This window comes from Tachypleus tridentatus, chromosome 13 (assembly GCF_004210375.1).
Source record: "Tachypleus tridentatus isolate NWPU-2018 chromosome 13, ASM421037v1, whole genome shotgun sequence".
Lineage (NCBI taxonomy): Eukaryota > Metazoa > Arthropoda > Merostomata > Xiphosura > Limulidae > Tachypleus > Tachypleus tridentatus.
In genome coordinates, this window is record NC_134837.1 from 63968806 (window position 1) to 63988612 (window position 19807).

At 36.5% G+C, this 19807-nt stretch overlaps 1 protein-coding gene across 1 annotated transcript in view; it reads right to left on the reverse strand.

The window, feature by feature from the left end:
* Nucleotides 1-1035: 1035 nt before the first annotated feature.
* Nucleotides 1036-19807, reverse strand: part of LOC143236163 (ornithine decarboxylase-like) — a 30979-nt gene continuing 12207 nt past the window's right edge. The window contains exons 4-11 of the mRNA XM_076474447.1: nt 19284-19360; nt 17910-18082; nt 17019-17153; nt 15835-16000; nt 15372-15519; nt 14169-14290; nt 5156-5367; nt 1036-1480 (exon numbers count right to left, since the gene is read on the reverse strand). Coding sequence (XP_076330562.1) covers nt 1414-1480; nt 5156-5367; nt 14169-14290; nt 15372-15519; nt 15835-16000; nt 17019-17153; nt 17910-18082; nt 19284-19360 — 1100 coding nt within the window. The 3' untranslated portion in view covers nt 1036-1413. The remainder of the gene's footprint in view (nt 1481-5155; nt 5368-14168; nt 14291-15371; nt 15520-15834; nt 16001-17018; nt 17154-17909; nt 18083-19283; nt 19361-19807) is intronic.

Below are 19807 nucleotides of genomic sequence, written 5' to 3' on the forward strand. Positions count from 1 at the left end.
TGGCCAACAGATACTTGCAGAATCCTTGATGAATGGTAGAAACTTGTGACAACTCATATAAGAGTTTATAGACGGCTCTACTGAATCAACAATAGGTCATGCTATGAAACTGACGAAAGTTTCTCTCATAGAAAGAAATTAGGTGGAATTTAATTATAATCAACACACATTTGTAAAGGCTAAACGGTATTGATATTTTACAATAATATAATTTGGCAGAATTTAACACCAACCAGGGTGCCAAATAAATTTGTGTAACGGGCATATTTTATAAAAATATGTGAAAGATCAGCAGTATTTCCAAACAAACCTAATGTTTGCTTTATTTATTTATTATTTGTATTATTACATAACACAGGAGCCATAGCTTATACAATATCGAGACGAATATGTTTTGATCGTTGACAACGTTGGAAGTTTTATCTAAAGAAGATATGACAAATTTTCGTAAAATTCCAGTGACATGGTTTGCTTATTTTGTTTTAGAATTTCGCGTAAAAGCTGCACTATCTGTCCTTAATTTAACAGTGTAACACTGGAGGTAAGGCAGCTAGTCATCACCATGGATCGCCATCTCTTGGGCTTTTCTTTTACCAACGAATAGTAAGATTGGCCGTCACAATATGACGCCCCCACAGCTGGAAGGGCCTGCATGTTTGGTGTGACGGGCACCTTAACCATCTGGTCACGCCAAGCGTATCAGTAATACAAGTAAGGTTAGATTTGGTAATCGTGCACAAAGGAAATGATCTTTTCCAGAAGCTTTTTGTTATGTGCATTACTGACATTAAATTATGTAACGAAATTTAGTTTCTAATGTGTTCTGTCTTATTCTTTCAAAATTGATTAGATTTTTGTTCAGCACCAGAAAAGATTCAGGCCATCCTCAACAACACATGTTGTTTTTATAACTTTATACAGCTTATTAGGATTCATTTTATTATACTTTTTGAAATAATCACATGTAGTTAAGTTACAATCGTAGAATTAAACAAAATCATCTTCATAAACTTTAAAGTTACTAAGAAAACTATAATATCATGAACATTAGACACTGTTCATGGATCCAGTGATTATCATATGATTATCGTACATTCAATAAATACAATAAGTATATATTGTTATCACAATAAATATAAAGATATTTTTATCACATCAAGAACGCAAACTCTACAAACAAATGTAAGCCATAACTGAACCCTTTTTATCTTAACCCTTGTCTCAGTGCTAAAAATAAATAAATATAAACGTATATAACATGTTTTTCAGATTTATCGCAGAAAAGAAAAAACACTGCAGTAAGAAATGTTTAGAAATATTACACATTATTATAACACACGTCCTTACTGTATTTCAAATACCATTTCATTTTCTTCACGTTTACTTCATAAAACGGTTATGACGAAGTTTGTTCTACAACTGGCAAAAGTTCATTGTTTCTATAAAAACTCTATTCTTACATTGTTTCTCCAGCTGGTGCCTAAAGAACATACAAGTTGATTAAAAGGTGCACGTGCATACAACATCTATATATAAAATAGTGAATTTATACATTTTTTACACATCAAGTGCGAAACTCAATTTGTAGCTATAAAATCCATACAAGAACAACAATCGATGAATTAAACCAGTTTATCAACCTAAAATCAAACTGAGCTCAATACCGACATTTCTTTCCAAAGTTTCTCTAATCATCTGATTGGTAGAGATATGAATAAACCTATCGTAAATATCGGTTTAAGCAACTTTCATACTGGAAACATCTTGCAAAATTAGAAACAGCTAGCGCAGATACCCTTCATGTAGCTTTACGCGAAATTAGAAAACAAACAAACAAAACAAATCGACACAACTAATGACACCAGTTTTTAGGTTATCTGTCGACTGTGAGCTCACCACAGCTCTGGAACACAGTTTCCATTACAAAGTATTCATCGTAAGACTTTCTTATCCAAAGAGCAACATTGCTCCTTGTATACTTTCCATTACCCATCTGTTGCAGTACAACCATTGTATGACAGTTTGATTTTCAATTGTTTAATTGAATGTAAATTCACAATAATTCCATCGCGACATTACTGTTACGTCTTCATATGGAAAAGCAAAAACCTATTTCATTGTCAGCTCTTTGATGTATGAGATGAGATAATGGATATACAATGGAAGAAGATTGTGTTCAGTTTGTGTGGCTTTTCCAGACAGAAATCCTTTTTAATGATCTCTCTTATTGTCATCATTAACTCGCGGACAGGTTTTGTCACTGACGTATGCGTTCATGAATTCTCATCTATTAAGCGACATGATTTGTTGCTAGTCTATTTCTTGGTGGTTCTGCTGTTCCAAGTTGACCCATTATTAATCGTTTTACAATTTCATTCAGTAAAAAAAATTTCATCTTGAAATTTGTTTCCAATTCTGCCAAAAAAATTTCAATATGAGGGTTGTCTGATAGAGATTCTAATGAGTAATAACACGAAACTGGTATAGTGCGCCCCACTCTGGGTATTGATGGCGCACAAGGAAAGTATGAAAGGCCTCACGCATTAATTTACTCTAATCTTGCATAAAGGAATTTCAAACGCCGCGGCTATTGAGAATTCCCTCTTATTTTCACTAAACGGTACCCTTTTAAATAAATTAAACATTATAGTTCGTATGAATAATATATACGAACATTTTAAATTCTGAATCGTTTAGATGGAATGAGTTTCCTGTACACTACGTCCCACCAAATATTTAAAGGATATTAACTGTGTGTTTTGAATTTTGCGTAAAGCAACACGAGGGCTATCTGCGCTAGCCTTCTCTAATTTAGCAGTGTGGGTCAAGAGGGAAGGCAGCTAGTCATCACCACCCACCGCCAACTCTTGAGTTACTCTTCTACCAGCGAATAGTGGGATTGGCCGCGACATTATAGTACCCCACGGCTGATAGGGCTACACATTTGGTGTGACCGGGGTTCGAATCTGCTACCCTCGGATTACGAGTCGAAGGCCTTAACCACCTGGCTATGCAGGGTAGAAAATATTAGCGCTGAGTTAAGTAAATTAAAACAGGTTTTACTTCATCAGTTAAAAACAAGATTGATGAAGTGTAATTTGTTTATAATTCAACAACAACAATTATTAAGCAACTGGCCATTTTATTGAATAAATTACTTAATATTTTACTTGACAAAATAATAAAAAATAATCAAACCATTTTAGAATATCTGAGAAATTGAGAACAAATAAATATTCAAACATTTGAGTTCACACATTCTACAACACAATTCCATTAAACGATTTAATCTTTGTTTCAAATTCATTATTACAACAGTTCTGTAATAATACAGAACAGTTCTGTTCTTTTTATTAAACCGGAAGAAAAATATTACCTCTAAAACATAAAAGACATATTAACACTCTGTATTTACAATAATTATATATTTTTCAATAACCAGGTTTTTAAACAAGTAATAAAAGTTCCAATGGGAGCTAACTATTCTACGTGTATAGCAAATGTGTATCTTCACTTTCAGGAGAAGAGATTCATTGAAAACTACATAAACCCAGACATTTTATTTTAACTCACAGACATATTATGATTTAATTAGTATAAATAATATTGAAATTAATATTATTATTATCGCTATTTATCCAGTAAAATTAGGAATTAAAAATACTTCATTATCTAATACACATTATTTAGATTTAGAAATTAGAATAATTGATAAGAATATCAATGTAAATATTTTTTATTAAAAATATTTTACCTTTTTAATATATGGTTAACCACTTTTTTTAATGGTAACATACCATACCTTTTTGTTATAAACATTACAACTTCGCAATTATTCAGATATTGTAACATTTGCAATAAAGTAGAATATTTTGTTAATAATGTTGAAATAATGATAACAATTTAATAGTTAATGGATTTAATAAAGAAACTTTAAGTATAATTATTAAACTATTCTGTAACAAATATTGAGAATGTATTAAATAATTATAAAGAAGTGAAAATTAGAGAAATTTTACTAAACATTTCTAATAACTATTTTTAGTTGTGAATCAGGTGATTTAGCAACATGGCACTATTTTATGCGGATGTACACCTACTGCGTATAAAGACTTATTCAGAGCATAATAGTTACAGAAGACGTAATGAGTGGTGGTTGGGTGTTATACTAGATAATTTAGATAACTGGATGGAGCCCTTCATACTATTATAATTATTTTACTGGGCTACCAATTAGTGCCTTTCTACCATAAAGGGGGCTGGTATGCTAATTTTAAGAGGTAAGTTTAGTTTACTTAATTACCACCAAATGGTAGTTCTTATTTTTATTTCTCAATTTTTTTCTTTTTCTTATTTACTTTATTTTGAAGAGCAGTCACTTTCCCACAACTGGTTGCAAGCAGACAAGGTTGATACAGATGTGGGACGTTGTGAGCTTGAATACCCACATCTCGCTCTCCTAGTTTATATTTCTGTATTTATAATATTAATTTCTATTACTATTCCTTTATTTTATTTTATTTATTTATGTAAGACTGGCGAATGGAGGTTAAAACTGATAGACGGTGTATCCCCACCTAGGATACATTTTATATTCTATATTATATCTTGTACCCAGGGATCCTTTAAATTGGCGCAGCGTATTTTAATTTTTACTTTATTTTTGATTTGACTTGTTTTTCGTCATAACAAACTTGTGTGTGTATGTATATATATAATATATATACATGGAAGATGATCACTTCTTTCATTTTTTCAATGAAATATGAATAATACGATTACTTACTGTAAGCACAAACAGTTGAAATTTCTGCTAGTACATTCTAATGGAGTTTAGGTTTACATGAAATTGAGTGACCTTACCTCATTTCACTTAATTTCATCTTCCATACAGCTAAGTAAAGAGGACTGTTAACATAATGCTACATCAGTGTTTCTTGTAATGACTAACTCCTATTAATTTATGATGCTTATATAGTTAATTGTCAGGAAACTTTGTGTTACATTTGAAATTGTTACTAAGAAAACAGTTACCCAACTGGAAAATAAATTATTAAAATATGAAAAAACGTAATTGAACAGAACTTCTAGCTTATTTTAAGTTTTCAGATATATCAAACCAAAAGAAAAATATCCTATACTAAACGGTTCTTACCTGGTTTTACTACTGATGATGTACTTAATCAGAGGTGGATTAAAACCGTTGAAACGTTTCGAAAAAGAAACACTATAGGCACCCATGCCCTCAAAACATATCCATTCTCCTTCTTTTATATCTGGTAAGAGGACCTGATCAAATATGATATCCCTCGGATCACAAGTTGGGCCTAAAACTCGGGTTAATCGCTGGTGTTTTTGATTGGAGTTCTGCGTGATATAAATTTGATTAGTTTCTACGAGTTCTGGGCTGACATTATATTCTTTACTGTCGCTTACTTTATAATAGTTGCTACGAGTTTGATATTGTTATAAGAATCTATTTTGAAATTGTTTCTAAAATAGTAATGAAATTAAAACTAAATAATTTGAAATGCAAAAACAACAATGTTGTTGCTCGACAACATCCAGTAATAAAAAAAATAATAATTTTCATTAATTAACAATATATTTGGAAATTCAAACAACAAATGCACAAACAAAACTAAACGAAGCAAACACGATGAATTAAAATTAAAGGCAGTTTACAGTATTAATTATAGACTAATTTTTCTAATAGGGTTAAAACAAGTAAGAGTCTGTATCAGTATTGGTTCTATATATATCAGGACATCCTATAAGTAATATTCCAAAATTTAATACAGAATGTACATCGTCATTTCTCTCTTTGTAGAAGGCTTTAATAACTAAAATATGTAGTAGGACATGTATAAAAATGATCAGACATGTAAAAGAAACTAACCGAACTCCACTTTTTCAGATCATTAATCAAATAAACCCTTATGAAGATTGATCCGTCTGAGGAGCACATCAGGCATATAATACTTTATGAGTTTAAAAGAAGACTGTGCTGTAACAATTGAAGAACTAGCACAGAAGCTTAATTCAACCCCTTCAACAATTCACCGTCATCTGCAACATCTTGGAAAGGCGTCAAAACTTTTAAAAATGGGTCCTCATGATTTGATAGAAGCCAACCTTAGCGTAAGAGTGGACATTTGCACTTTTTTTAGGTAACTCACCTAAATTGGATAGGTTAATGACGAGAGATAAAAATGGATATATTATAAAAGTGTCAAGCGCCGCATACAAAAATTCATTGCAGGTAAACTGGCTAAAGTACAGCCCACAATGGACCACCACCCAAGGAAACTCTTGTTATGCGTTTGGTGGGATGTTGGTGTGATCCACTTTGAGTTGCTTCCACTCACTGTAACGATTACATCAGACTTCTATTTCCAAAAGGTAGAGCGCTTGAATGTTGCACTCGAAGAAAAAAGGTCTACTTTGATCAATAGCATAAACATTGTGTTACACCAAGATAATACAACAAGAATTGCACCTGCAAAGATTCAAGAACTAGTCGGGGAAAACTTCGACATTCTCCTTATTCTTCAGACTTTTTCCCATCTGACTGTTAGCTATTCCAAAGTTTACAGAACTATGCTGATGGAAAAGAGCTTGGAACATAAGAAGATGTCAAAACTACTCTATCTACATTCTTTTTCTCCAAACCCCATGAATTTTATAGAAGTGACATTTAGAAGCTTGTGAATCATTGTCAGGAAGTAATTAATATTGAACATACATTATTGATTAAATAACAGTAAAAGCGTGTGAAATTGTTTTTTTTTGTGAACCTAAAATTGGACATTACTTAAGAGATTACCTGGTAGATTACATTGAATTTTATTTCTGAATATCGCACAAAGGCACACGTGGGCTATATATGCTAGCCTGCTTTAATTGAGCAGTGTAACACGAGGAAGGCAACTAGTTATTACTGTCCATCGCTAACTCTCAGGTTATTCTTTTAACAACAAATAGTAGGATTGACCGTCACATTATAACACGCCCACGGCTAAAATAGTGAGCATATTTGGAGTGAAGAAGATTCGAACCCGTGATCCGTAGTGTTTTTGAATTTTATGTGTCTCTAACTTAGCAGTGTCAGGTTAGAAGGAAGGCAGATAGGCGCTACCACCCACGAACTCTGGAACTACTCTTAACAACGATTAAGGGGATGGGCTGAAAGGGCAAGTCCGTTAGGTGTGACGGAGAGTCTTTAACGTAACTCTTAGATTACGAGTCAATGGCCCTAACCATCTTACCACGATGGGCTTACCAGTGAAATAAAGTAAGATTAGATTTAGTATTCGTGCTTAAACGTTATGGCTTTTTACGGAGACTTTTCGCTATATACAGCATCGTAATAAAATGGATTGGTAGTTCATGCAAACAAAGAAATTAAAAATCCGTGCTATTATTAGTCGTCTAATTTTATGTTTTTGTGTTGAAGCTGACGTGCATAAAGTTATTGTAACAAATAACTTTTTGTTCACATTATGGTCTTTTGTCCGGCTCATCGGTGTGGATTCCTGTACGTGGTGAGGGGATCTCCCAGGGGAGGTTCTGTTTTGTCTGGCTACCTTCTCTGGGATCTAAACATTCACCAACGTGTGTGCCATGCGTAGCGACCCGTGAAGGGGAGGAGAGAAACGTGGTGGTTGAGGGGTCCAACCCTAACACACCACTTTGTCCTTGAATTCCTGTAGACGGATGGCCTTTGGGTGGCCCTCCTTGGGTCAATCGGCTGGTCTACTTGGGCTAGAGTCAACGAAGTACCAGTGTTGGAAGTTCTCAACGGGTGTTGTGTACATTATGCACGATGCTGGTGTTTGGGTATAGTGCTCACGAAACCCTGGCGTTGCTGCATTGTCCTTGCATGACATTGTAGTGCGTCCCCTCGTATGGCTCTTTTTGGATCCTCCTTTAAAAATTTTAAATAAAATAGTGAAAAAACAGTCAATAGGTAAACGACCACGTCTAGAAGACTCTGAGCAGCAATCTTCAACATCTGTAAGTAACGCACGTACCCCATTTTTTTTACATTACATTCTCTTTCAGAAAAACCTTTAGTGAAAATGTCCCCTTTTTATCCAGAAGGGACTAGAGGGTCTTGTTGGCTCTCCAAAGTCAGTAAATAAGCTTCGATCTGGAGACATATTAGTTGAAACATCCACAACCCAACACAGTGAACTGCTGTTGAATTCAACGGCAATTGGGGATATACCTGTTGCGGTTACACCTTGTGCTACTTTGAATTCATCACCAGGAGTTATTGTTGAGAGGGATTTGAAGAACATCCCAGAGTCGGAGTTTCTTGCTGGTCTCTCCACTCAAGGAGTTTCTGCAGTGAGGCGCATCTCCACTCGCTAAGATGGAGTTACACTGCCAACAAATACCCTTGTTTTGACATTTACATCATCACGTGCACCTGCCACCATCGAGGCAGGTTATCTAATTTGCAGGTTACGGCCATACATTCCAAACCCTCTCCGATGTTTCCAATGTCAGAGGTTCGGCCACTCAAAGACATCATATCGTGGTTCCCTGACACGTGCTCGTTGTGGTGGCAAGAACCACGATGCCTATGAATGTGACATGGATTCACATTGCGTCAACTGCAATGGTTCTTACCCTTCCGACTTTCGTTCTTGCCCAAAATAGTTGGAGGAAAAAGAGGTGCAGCGTTTGAAAACGACTCATAACATTAGTTATCCTGAGGCTCGGAAATTGCTGCCCGCCACTCCATCGCGGACATATGTTGCAGCACTTTGTTCCACAACTACAGTGGGAGTGCAGACAGATCTCTCTGCGCCTCCAAGAGATTCGTTTTCCAAACAAATGAAAAGCCTTTTGACCTCCATGGTTAAAAAGGTTGATGAATTGACTTCCACACCCATCTCTGTTCCTCCCATACATTCCAGGCCCGGCATGGCCAAGCGCGTTAAGGCGTGCGACTCGTAATCCGAGGGTGGCGGTTCGCGCCCGCGTCGCGCCAAACATGCTCGCCCTCCCAGCCGTGGGGGCGTTATAATGTGACGGTCAATCCCACTATTCGTTAGTAAAAGAGTAGCCCAAGAGTTGGCAGTGGGTGGTGATGACTAGCTGCCTTCCCTCTGGTCTTACACTGCTAAATTATGGACGTTTAACGCAGATAGCCCTCGAGTAGCTTTGTGCGAAATTCCACAAACAAACAAACAAACAAAACCCATACATTCCAACAAACCTCAAGATCCACATCCTTCAGTTTCAAATACAGGCATTTCTTCTGATACATCATTTTCTCCCACCCCAAGAGGCAAAACAATTATTCGTTTGCGTCCTCAGTCACTGGAATCCCCTTTCAATAACAAAGACCTGCCCAATCGACCCAGGGCAGGATCCATGGAGGTTGATAGACCTCTTCCGACTAAGGACAGTAAGGAAAAAACACGTGGTCGTAAACAGAATGGTTCTCCAGCCACTTCGCCTACCCGTCATTAAACATGGCCACCTTGATACGATGGAACTGTCGAGGTTTACGTTCTAATCTGGATGATATCAAAACACTGATTGCTTCCTACCATCCTGTATGTCTTTCCTTACAAGAAACATTTCTAAAACCTGCTGATACAGTCACCATTCGGCAGTTTTTTCTGTACAGAAATGACAGGCTGTGTGATGGACGAGTACATGGAGGGGTGGCACTGTTAGTTGATCAGCATGTGCCCACCCTATCTTTGTCACTCAACACACCCTTGGAGGCCTTAGCCATCCGTGTTTCTTTGGGTCATACCATTACTGTTTGTTCTCTCTACCTGTCCCCTGGAGAGGCATATGATCAATCAGACCTTGATGCTCTCGTTGAACAGTTGCCGTCTCCCCTTTCTACTCTTGGTGGACTTTAATGGACATCATCCCTCTGGGAAGTGCTGTTATTGATGGGAGGGTCGCTCTGTAGAGCGTATGCTCTTGATCACAACCTTTCTCTTTTCCATACTGGTTCTTCCACTTATTTTCATGCACCGAGCCAGTCCTTTACCGCTATTAATCTCTCAGTTTGCACCCCTTCATTATTCTCCCATTTTTCATGGAGGGTTTACAATAATCCACTAGACAGTGATCATTTTCCTATACTTTTGAGAGAGACTGGCCGTGGTCGATGCCACCCTACCCGTGTGTCCCAGTGGAAGCTGGATCAGGCAGACTGGTCCACTTTCACTGCTCTCGCAGAACTTGATCGTGCCATCGTGAATCAGCCAAAAATAGACGACTGTGTGACTGTATTATACAAGCAGCTGCTCAGTGTATTCCTAAAACCTCGACACGTTTTCCACGATATCGTCGTCCGTGGTGGAATCCTACTTGCCACTTAGCACGGGCTAAAAACGGGCCTGGGATACTTTTCGTAGATATCCCACACTTTCGAACCGCGTCGCTTTCCAACGGGCCTGTGCACATGCTAGGTGGGTAAGACGTCAAAGCCAGAAGGAATTTTGGATTAAGTTCACAACTAGCATATCTTCTACCACCAGTTCCAAGGTCATATGGGACAGGATTCGATAGGTCAGTGGGCACTACAATTCTGTCCCCTCTCGATCTTGCTTTCTGATGGTCAGGAGGTGACTGATGTCCGGAGCATTGCTGATACTCTAGGTGAAAGCTTTTGCCGGGTATCTAGCACTTCTGCTTGTTCCTCCAACTTCTTGGCCATCCTTTCGAACTGACTGTCTCTTTGACTATAATTGTCCTTTTACACTGGTGGAACTGAAAATGGCTCTTCATCGGTCTGGCAGTACATCTGTTGGACACGATGATGTACACTATGACATGCTGCACCATCTATCTCCTGCTTCTCTCGATGTCCTTCTAATTGTCTTTAACCAGATCTGGCAGGAGAATGTTTATCCTGATGCCAGGCGCCAGGCTATTATTTTACCTTTCTCTAAGCCAGGGAAAGATCCCAAGATTCCTTCAAACTACCATCCAATTGCTTTGATGAGCTGTCTCTGTAAGACCTTTGAAAGGATGGTTAATGCTCGTCTTGTTTGGTTCCTTGAATCAAACAACCTCCTCTCGCCCACCCAGTGTGGATTCCGACGACAGCACTCCACCACAGACCACCTAATTTGACTTAAAACATCAATCAGAGAAGCCTTTCTCAAATGCCAACATCTTGTGTCAATATTCTTTGACATGAAAAGGCTTATGACACAACATGGAGGTATGGCGTTTTGCAAGACCTCCATACATATGAGTTACGTGGCCATTTACCCATGTTAATTAAAAGTTTTTTAATGGACAGGAGATTCCAAGTTCGTGTGGATTCGACACTTTCCCGTTCTTTTGTACAGGAACTTGGAGTCCCTCAGGGCTGTTTTGAGTGTCTCACTTTTCAGTATAAAGATAAATGCCATAACTGAACAACTCCCTCTTACTATTGCGAATGGGCTATATGTCAACAACTTTCACATCTCGTGTCAGTCGTCGAACATGAGATATTTTGAGCGGCAACTACAAACTGCCCTCAATCGTGAACTGAAGTGGACTGTGACGAACGGCTTTAATTTTTCTCTCTCAAAACCGTTTGCATGCACTTTTGCCGCCAACGGGGTATTCACCCTGATCCTGAAATTCATATCGGTGAAGGTCTGCTGCCAGTGGTCCCTGAGACCAAGTTCTTGGGGTTTATCTTTGCCGTAAGCTGACCTTTATACCATATTTAAAGCAGCTACGGGCCAAATGCACAAGAGTACTGAACATCCTCCGTGTCATCTCTACTGCCAGTTGGGGAGCAGATCGATGTTCTATGTTAAAGGTATATCGTGCTCTTATTCGATCAAAACTCGACAATGGATCAATGGTCTGTGGCTCTGCAAGATCCTCGGCTTTAAAGATGCTGGACCTCATTCATCACCAAGGACTTCGACTCTGCACTGGGGCTTTTCGCACCTCTCCAGTTCAAAGCTTATACGTTGAATCTCATGAACCTTCTCTGCACCTTCACCCTTTGCAACTATCTTTACTATATTCTTTGAAACTTCATTCCTTACCAAAGCATCCCACCTGGGGATGTGTTTTCCTTCCTCTGCGGATCGTACTTTTTCAGAACAGACGATCTGCCATTGCTCCTTTTGGCCTTCGCATCCAGGCACAGTTGGATGAATTGGGTCTGTCCTTGGATAACATTGCAGAATCCACAAGTCAGCCCATACCACCATGGCTTATAACAGACCCGAAATGTGACCTTTCTTTCAGTCATCTGAAAAGGCAGATACTCCAGATTGAATTACTGTCTTTTATTTAATGAACATCATTAAATCATTAAATCAAACAATCATTCCATTCCAATTTATACAGATGGTACCAAATCAAATAATTCAGTGTGCTCTGTCATGGTTTCCTGCGGTTCTGTGGTTGCGCGCAGAATCCTCTCTATAGCTTCTGTGTTCACTGCTGAACTGTACGCCATATCTCTTGCCCTGGATCATATTGAAGCTGAGCAGTACACCAACTGCACTATTTATAGTGACTCGCTTAGTTCTCTACTAGCCTTGAAATCGCTACACGTTGGTTTACACCCTGTTCTTGCTGATATTCAAAACCGACTGGCCCATATCTCATTAACTGCTACTTCTATCCAGTTTTTCTGGATACCAGACCATGTTGGTATTCGTGGGAACGAGCTTGCAGACACGGCAGCTAAATCTATCTGCTCTGGCACTATCACCACTGTGTCGATTCCATACATGGACTATGGTCCTGCATTCAAGGCTCGGTTTCGTGCCAGCTGGCAGTCCACTTGGAGTGAGCAACGTGACAACAAGCTTTTTCAAATAAAACCCTATATTGGGCTTTGGCCATCTAGCTTCCATCAGGTTTGGAAGGAGGAAGTTGTTCTAACTAGACTACGCATTGGTCACAGTTTTTTAACTCATCGTTTTCTTTTATCTAGAACTGTTGCACCAGTGTGTAGTTTGTGTAGCACTCAAATTACTGAAAGCCACATTTTACTTTCCTACCATCGTTACGACTCTCAACGACGGCACTATTTTAAACATGTTCTGTTCCAGGGTTTGTCTGTGACATTGGACAGTGATATTGGTGATGATAACACTGTCCAACTTGATAAAGTTTTTAGGTTTTTAATGACCATTGAACTTTTTGATGCGTTTTTAAAACGCTGCTGTTTGAACTATCCGTTTGAACTACCCGTTAGTATCCGGAGACTTTTCCTTGTCTGAAGTACCATGATAATATGGATTAAGAGTTCTTGTAAATAAGGGAATTAGAGATCCAGGCTATTACTAGTCGTGATCCGGCGTTGTCTTGTGGTTAAGGCATCGTAATCTGATGGTCGAGGGTTCGAATCTCCGTCATATTCAACATGTGTGCCCCTTCTGTCTTGGGGGTGTTATGATGTTACGGTCAATCCCACTATTCGTTGGTAAAAGAGTAGCTCAGGAGTTGGCGGTTAATGGTGATGATTAGCTGCCTTCCCTCTTGCCTTACACTGTTAAATTAGGGAAGGCTAGCGCAGATAGTCCTCGTGCAGCTTTGACCGAAATTCAAAACAAACTAAACCAAATTACTTGTCTAATTTCATGTTTCTGTCTTGAAACTGACATGCAGAAAGTTATTGTAATAAAGAGCTGTTTGTTTAAAGTTTAGCACAAAACTACACGATGGCCCATCTGTTCTTTGCCCACAACTGGTATCTAAATCTGATTTTTAGCGTTATAGGTTTGCAAACGTACCTCTGTGCCACTTGAAGGCAATATAAACAATACAAATGAAGAAGAAATTGGCGAACCGAAGCATTCACTTCCCATTAAGGTTAAAACAGAATTTTATTTTTTCATTAACGTATATTAATTCTATTCTCTGACTCAATCGATAATTGTTTATCTCTAGGTTTCATTTGTTTTGCACGTTTTATAGGAAGCTATACAACGATCTAGGCTAGCTACATTAGTTACAATTATCGTCAATAGGTGATGCATAAAAGTAATAATTCTGATTTCCGAACGTTACAATTTATAAAACGATAGCTCCGAACTTATCTAATTAATTATCTTTGATTAACTTGTTTAAAATTCGTTTATAACTATTATTTGTAGTATGTTATTACTCGTTGTAGAAAAATTGTATTTTAATATTTATATAGTGTTAGGTTTTTGACTTACCACTAGAGGAAGAATCTTGATATCTTGGTGATGGTAAACATTGCACGAAAACGTTCCATGTTTACTATCAGTAATGTGAACATCAGTTTCAGAAGAACAGACTTCACCTTCTGCTAATGTAGCTGAAAAATAATTATAACTGTAAGATGTTAGTAAAATGTCAATAAATTAAAATTACACACATCGTATGTGGTTTTGATGTTATAGGGTTTACTAAATTTCTATATGCATTGTAGAAGGTATTGTACGAGTCACCATTACCAAAGTTGTATGTTTTTACCACTCTTAAAGAATGTTTTACGTGAGACCATTGTTTATAAAATCGAAACATTGCTAACGAGACAATCCTTTATTTGTCGCTTCTAAAGATGACAATTGGTGGGAATTTAGGGCTACCACTTGACTTGAAACTTTCAGTATTGTGGTTAGATAGCCCATTATTTTTTGTTATTAACGGGGTTCTATTGCTATTGTTACAAGATATACATAAAACTAAACTAATATCGTTAGAACAAAAAAAATCTAAGACTATCATCAGACTCGATTTCTTTGGCTTTTGGTAACGTTTCAGTAACTCCAATCTTCTCGGAATGATGTTAGTATAAGAAATATTTGTGGTAAGATAAAAGAACTGTGTAAATCTTTTATTTATGGTTACTTAGTGTGTTCGGACTATATGTAATCCCCTGTTACACATAGTCGTAGAGTACAAATCAATGTACCTGGAGAGAAGGCAACAGGAAAGGAAAAACTCTGGTTAGTTTCATTCTGTTCAAAGAGTCAAACAAAGGTTTCGTGGTTGCAAATACTATTGACTGGTTAGGTAATTAGAAGATATAGAACAATCAATGACTTCCAAGAAATTTGTTGCACATTTCATGTTATACTGCCAAACAAAAGCCTTTATGTGTATTACACAAATATATTGAAACGTTAAACTTCTTAAAATCAGAACTATTACGGTTTTATTTTATTTCAGATTTTAACCGTACTGTACCAGACGAAAGAAAAGTAGAGCATTTTCGCGGCAACAAAGAACTCGTTGATAATATATACGAGTTGCTTTTCGGTATAAAATGATACAAGTGACTTGAGTGACATTAGAGACATCATCTGAAACTGTCAGGTTTAACAATAAAATTTTCCTTGTACTTTAACGTGTTTTCTAAACCGATTACTATAGTTTCCATCTATTAACGTTACCTGAGTTTGCCTTGTTTTTCACCAGAATCACTTTGCAGTAGAGATTGAAGGCCACAGCTACCATATACTGACCAGGTTCAGCAATCACTCTTATTCCAGAAGACGGTGGAAAACATTCATCAAGAGTTTCTCTTATTGCTGCAGCGATCTATAGAAATAAACTAGATGTTTGTAAAACTTCTCTGTAAGTTTGAAATTATATTGTTCTAAGTACGTTGATTCACTATTTCGTATAGGAAGCTGCCTGTTAGCTCTAATGTATAGAATGTTTCTTGTTTTTCTTCTGAGAGTTACAGACCACCTGGTAGATAAGGAGAACAACAATTAGTTATTAACAGCAACATACTTCTTCGTTAAGTAACACGTTAAAATGTGAGTATTTATATAGTTATATACTCAACCAATTTTCGTTGTTAGGCTTAACACTTAGTTATATAGTGATAAACAGAATACAGTCACATACCTCTCTGAAACAATTAAGGCTATCTCTGGAGCCGGGATATCCACCACCAATGTCTAACAAAGACATCTTCACTCCAATCTTCGAGACTTCGTCAAACACCCACCTAGCTGCTTTTATTGTTTCTACATAACATTTAGGATTCTCGCATATGAAACCTACATGAAACCTATGTAAAAATTACACAAAATAATGTAGCTGTTAGAAAATTAAAATATTAATAAATATTTTTATAAACTATCAAGATGCATCTTGTATTGTGGAATTTTCGACCTAATATATATACTTATATACAATCAACGTGTTAATTATATACTATAATTCCAATTGCAAAAAAAAAGACAAAACAAAAAATGTATCTGAGAACAGCTGGTATGAGCATTAACACTTGTATTGACAAGTAGAGAACAACGTTTCTACCGTCTCAGGTCATCTTCTGATTAACAGGAGAGTTTGTTTTGTTTTTGAATTTCGCACAAAGCTACTCGAGGGTTATCTGTACTAGCTGTTCATAATTTAGCAGTGTAAGACTAGAGGGAAGACAGCTAGTCATCACCACCCACCGCCAACTCTTGGTAAAACTCTTTTACCAACGAATAATAGGAGAGAGTTTCACCTGACATTGCCGAGCACGTCTTAGGGACGAAAGTATAAACGGGTACGAGATTGTAGGGGGCGTTACAGTAGGATATTAGGTTACTAATTATTATAGGTATAAAGGTGTTCCTTTATGTTGGTTCAATTTTGTTGTATAACTAGGGCTTCTTGATTTTGCGTATGTTTATATGTTTCCCCACTTAGTATCTGGGTATTTGCTATGGTTATGTTGTGTTTTTTGATTTGCAATACTTAAAGTACAGCCCACGCCACACTACAGGGGAGTAGAGAAGCTAAAGCCTATGAGCGCTCTCGGAGATCCCCGTGGTTTAACTTCTGTGGATCTCATACCGAAATTCCTGACCAATATTATTGTTGTTATTACAACCTTACTTGTAGACGAAAGACAGAAGACATGCGAAACGTCGTCCTTTACATTTGTATTTCTACAACAGGTTCTTGTCGTCTATTCAACTTAGTTTTTTTAAGAATAATCTGCTTAAACAACCTATCAATGAATAAATCGTTTTTTTTTCACCAGAACTATATGTATGATTTCCAGTAATGACTAAGTACGATGTTGTACTTACGATATTCCTTCAACAACCAAATTGAGGTCACGTGCCTTCTGTACCAGATGACAAGCTTCCCTAGGGCTACAACCATACCTATTTCCAAACGGAATTGCAACAGATTCCAAAAGAGGCTGAATCCTTACAATTAATCTGGAATTATATATCAAAGGCAACGTTTATAGGTTTCAGTTTATTTTTTACAATGAAATTTAAATTCAATACTATATAGGGTTTATATAGTGATTTTATAAGTTATGTAATATTTATTAACGCTAATACTTAATCTTATCTTCAGTTAAAGCTAAATTATTACAGGTAAAATAATTACATATTTCCTCATTTCAAATTACTCTCTAAAATATATAAATAATTTCTTAACCTTTATGCTCACAGCTATTTTGATTCCTACATAAAAATATTTCCTTACAAGTATGACGTCATAATGGGTATCCACGTTGTACGGAAAAATTTAGTTTATTTTCACATTTGTGTTTGTGAAGTTCTCAACCAAACTAATCTTAAAGCAGAAACATCGGTTTTATTGACTCAATTTTTGGTTCTTCCAACTCTCTTAAGGAAATTCTTCTAATTATTGTATGAATTGATGAAGGACAGCTAACTCGTGTACAAATTGGAAAGTTTTTGTGTGTACTTTTGTCCCCTGCTTGTACAACGGTAAGTGAACGGATTTACAACGCTAAAATTAGCGGTTCGATTATCCTAGGTGAATTCTCCTATCGGTCTAAAATATGGGCTGTTAGCGCACAAAGCTCTCGTTTAGGGTTGTGCAACAACCAGAAACATGAAATAAACAAACATATCCGTTCATATTCCAAGCTTTGTAAGATATAAGTATTACTCCCGTGAAATATTCTAGAAAAAAAAATGTTGGAAAATTAAACACACCTGGCCTCTGAATCACACTCATGAATTTTCAGCAATTCTTCCACAGAGTCGAATGTCATCAAGTGAACGCCCACTGACGCAGCAAACTTTATGTGCGTTCGGAATTTCACAGTGTTTGCAAAAAGAATCTTAGATGGATTGATTCCAATTTCCAACAACTGTTCAATTTCACGCTGAAAAATAGTGGAAAAATCTAATCCAATCGTCACTCTCTTATCAATGGTGAGAATTTAAAGACGAAAGTAATTTTTGGTTTAATTACCGTTAAATACTACACTGAGTTCTAGGTAAACTGTACAGAGTAAGATAAAAGCATAAGAGAGAACGAGATTGTTTATTCTGTATTGAAAAGTATGTACGTTTATTTACACTTTCTATATAATTGTCATCTTGAACTATTATACACCTGACAATCCACTGGTTATTGAATGTTAGATATACCCAATTGTTTTGGTTTAAATTTAATCTAAAGATAAATAGCTTATATAAGGTGCAGTTTTCATGTTTAATCGTTGTTCTAAACGTCTGTCGGGATATAAGAACATGTCGAAAAATCATTGTTTAAATCAAGTTCTACATTGCGTGATAATGAGTTTAATGATAAAGGTGTTCTGGTGTCTGTTTTCAAAGTGAACTTATCACAGCCTGTATTGTAATAATACGTTACGAAAAATAAATTGTCTTGTTAATTGTGGTCTAAAGTTACTGAGCTTTGAAAACGACAGAATAATTAAAAGCTAATGACAATCAATAGTGTATAGGACATGTGTATATACGTTTGATTTGTTTTTACTGCATTATTTTAAAAGAAGTGAACTGTGGTGTTATTTATTTGTCGTTGAAACTTCTAGCCATCAAGACACAGATAACTACTATAAGAATCCAGCCTTACAAAACTTGACACAGTGTTACAGACATAAAGATTAATCGAAAAACAGCAAAAAAAAAAAAAAAAGGATTACTGGTTTTCCATATACGCGGTATCTGTGGATGAATAAACTACCCTATTCGATCACATAAACAATATACAAGTATAGACACGCAGTAAGTGTTTTAACCACAATCTGTGTTAGTTATTTAAGTCGCGCATCCCTAACTATAATTCTTCACTTTTTGTTCAAAGTCGTTTTCTGTTATGACGCATTTTGCATCTCATAAACAAGATAACATCTTTTCATAAACTTATGTTAGCTGTTTGGACATAGAATGGATTGTGGTTAGAGCACTGGATTCACAACCGGCGGGTCGAAGGATCCACTGCTATCATTGAACATGCTTGCTTTTTAAGACTTTATAATACGAGGGTCAATCCGATATTAAACACTTGTATTTATCATCCAAATGTAAAATTCTTAACGCAGGTAAATAGCCTACCATACTCGCAGTATCGAAACCGGAACCTAAAGTAGCCAGCATTCTTTGAAGAACAACGTCATCGCAGCACTTCATAGCTGTAATGGAAACAAATACCTAACGTGTGAGTTCGAGAAGAGGAAAACAAACGAATAACAATTTAAAATATTCTTATTAAACTGAGATATCTGTTATAACACTAGTAGCTTAGAGGGAAATCTGAGGGTTTAAACGTTGACGTTCACGTTTCGATACTATCGTTGGGCACGTCACAAATATCCCGTCAACAAGTTTTGTGCTTAACAATTAAATTGCTACGACACATTCATAACAAGAAATCAATTTCCATCTAATTAAAACTACTTTTTAGCCCTTATCCACACACACACTTTATTATTTTTATAACAAGACAGATTAAGATAAATCAGTTACTGGTTATACGTCTTTATAATACAGAGAAAGGTCATATGATCATTAAATAGACACGACAAATAACTTAATCTACTAAACGTTTGCTAAAAATTGGCTATGGTATAATACAATAT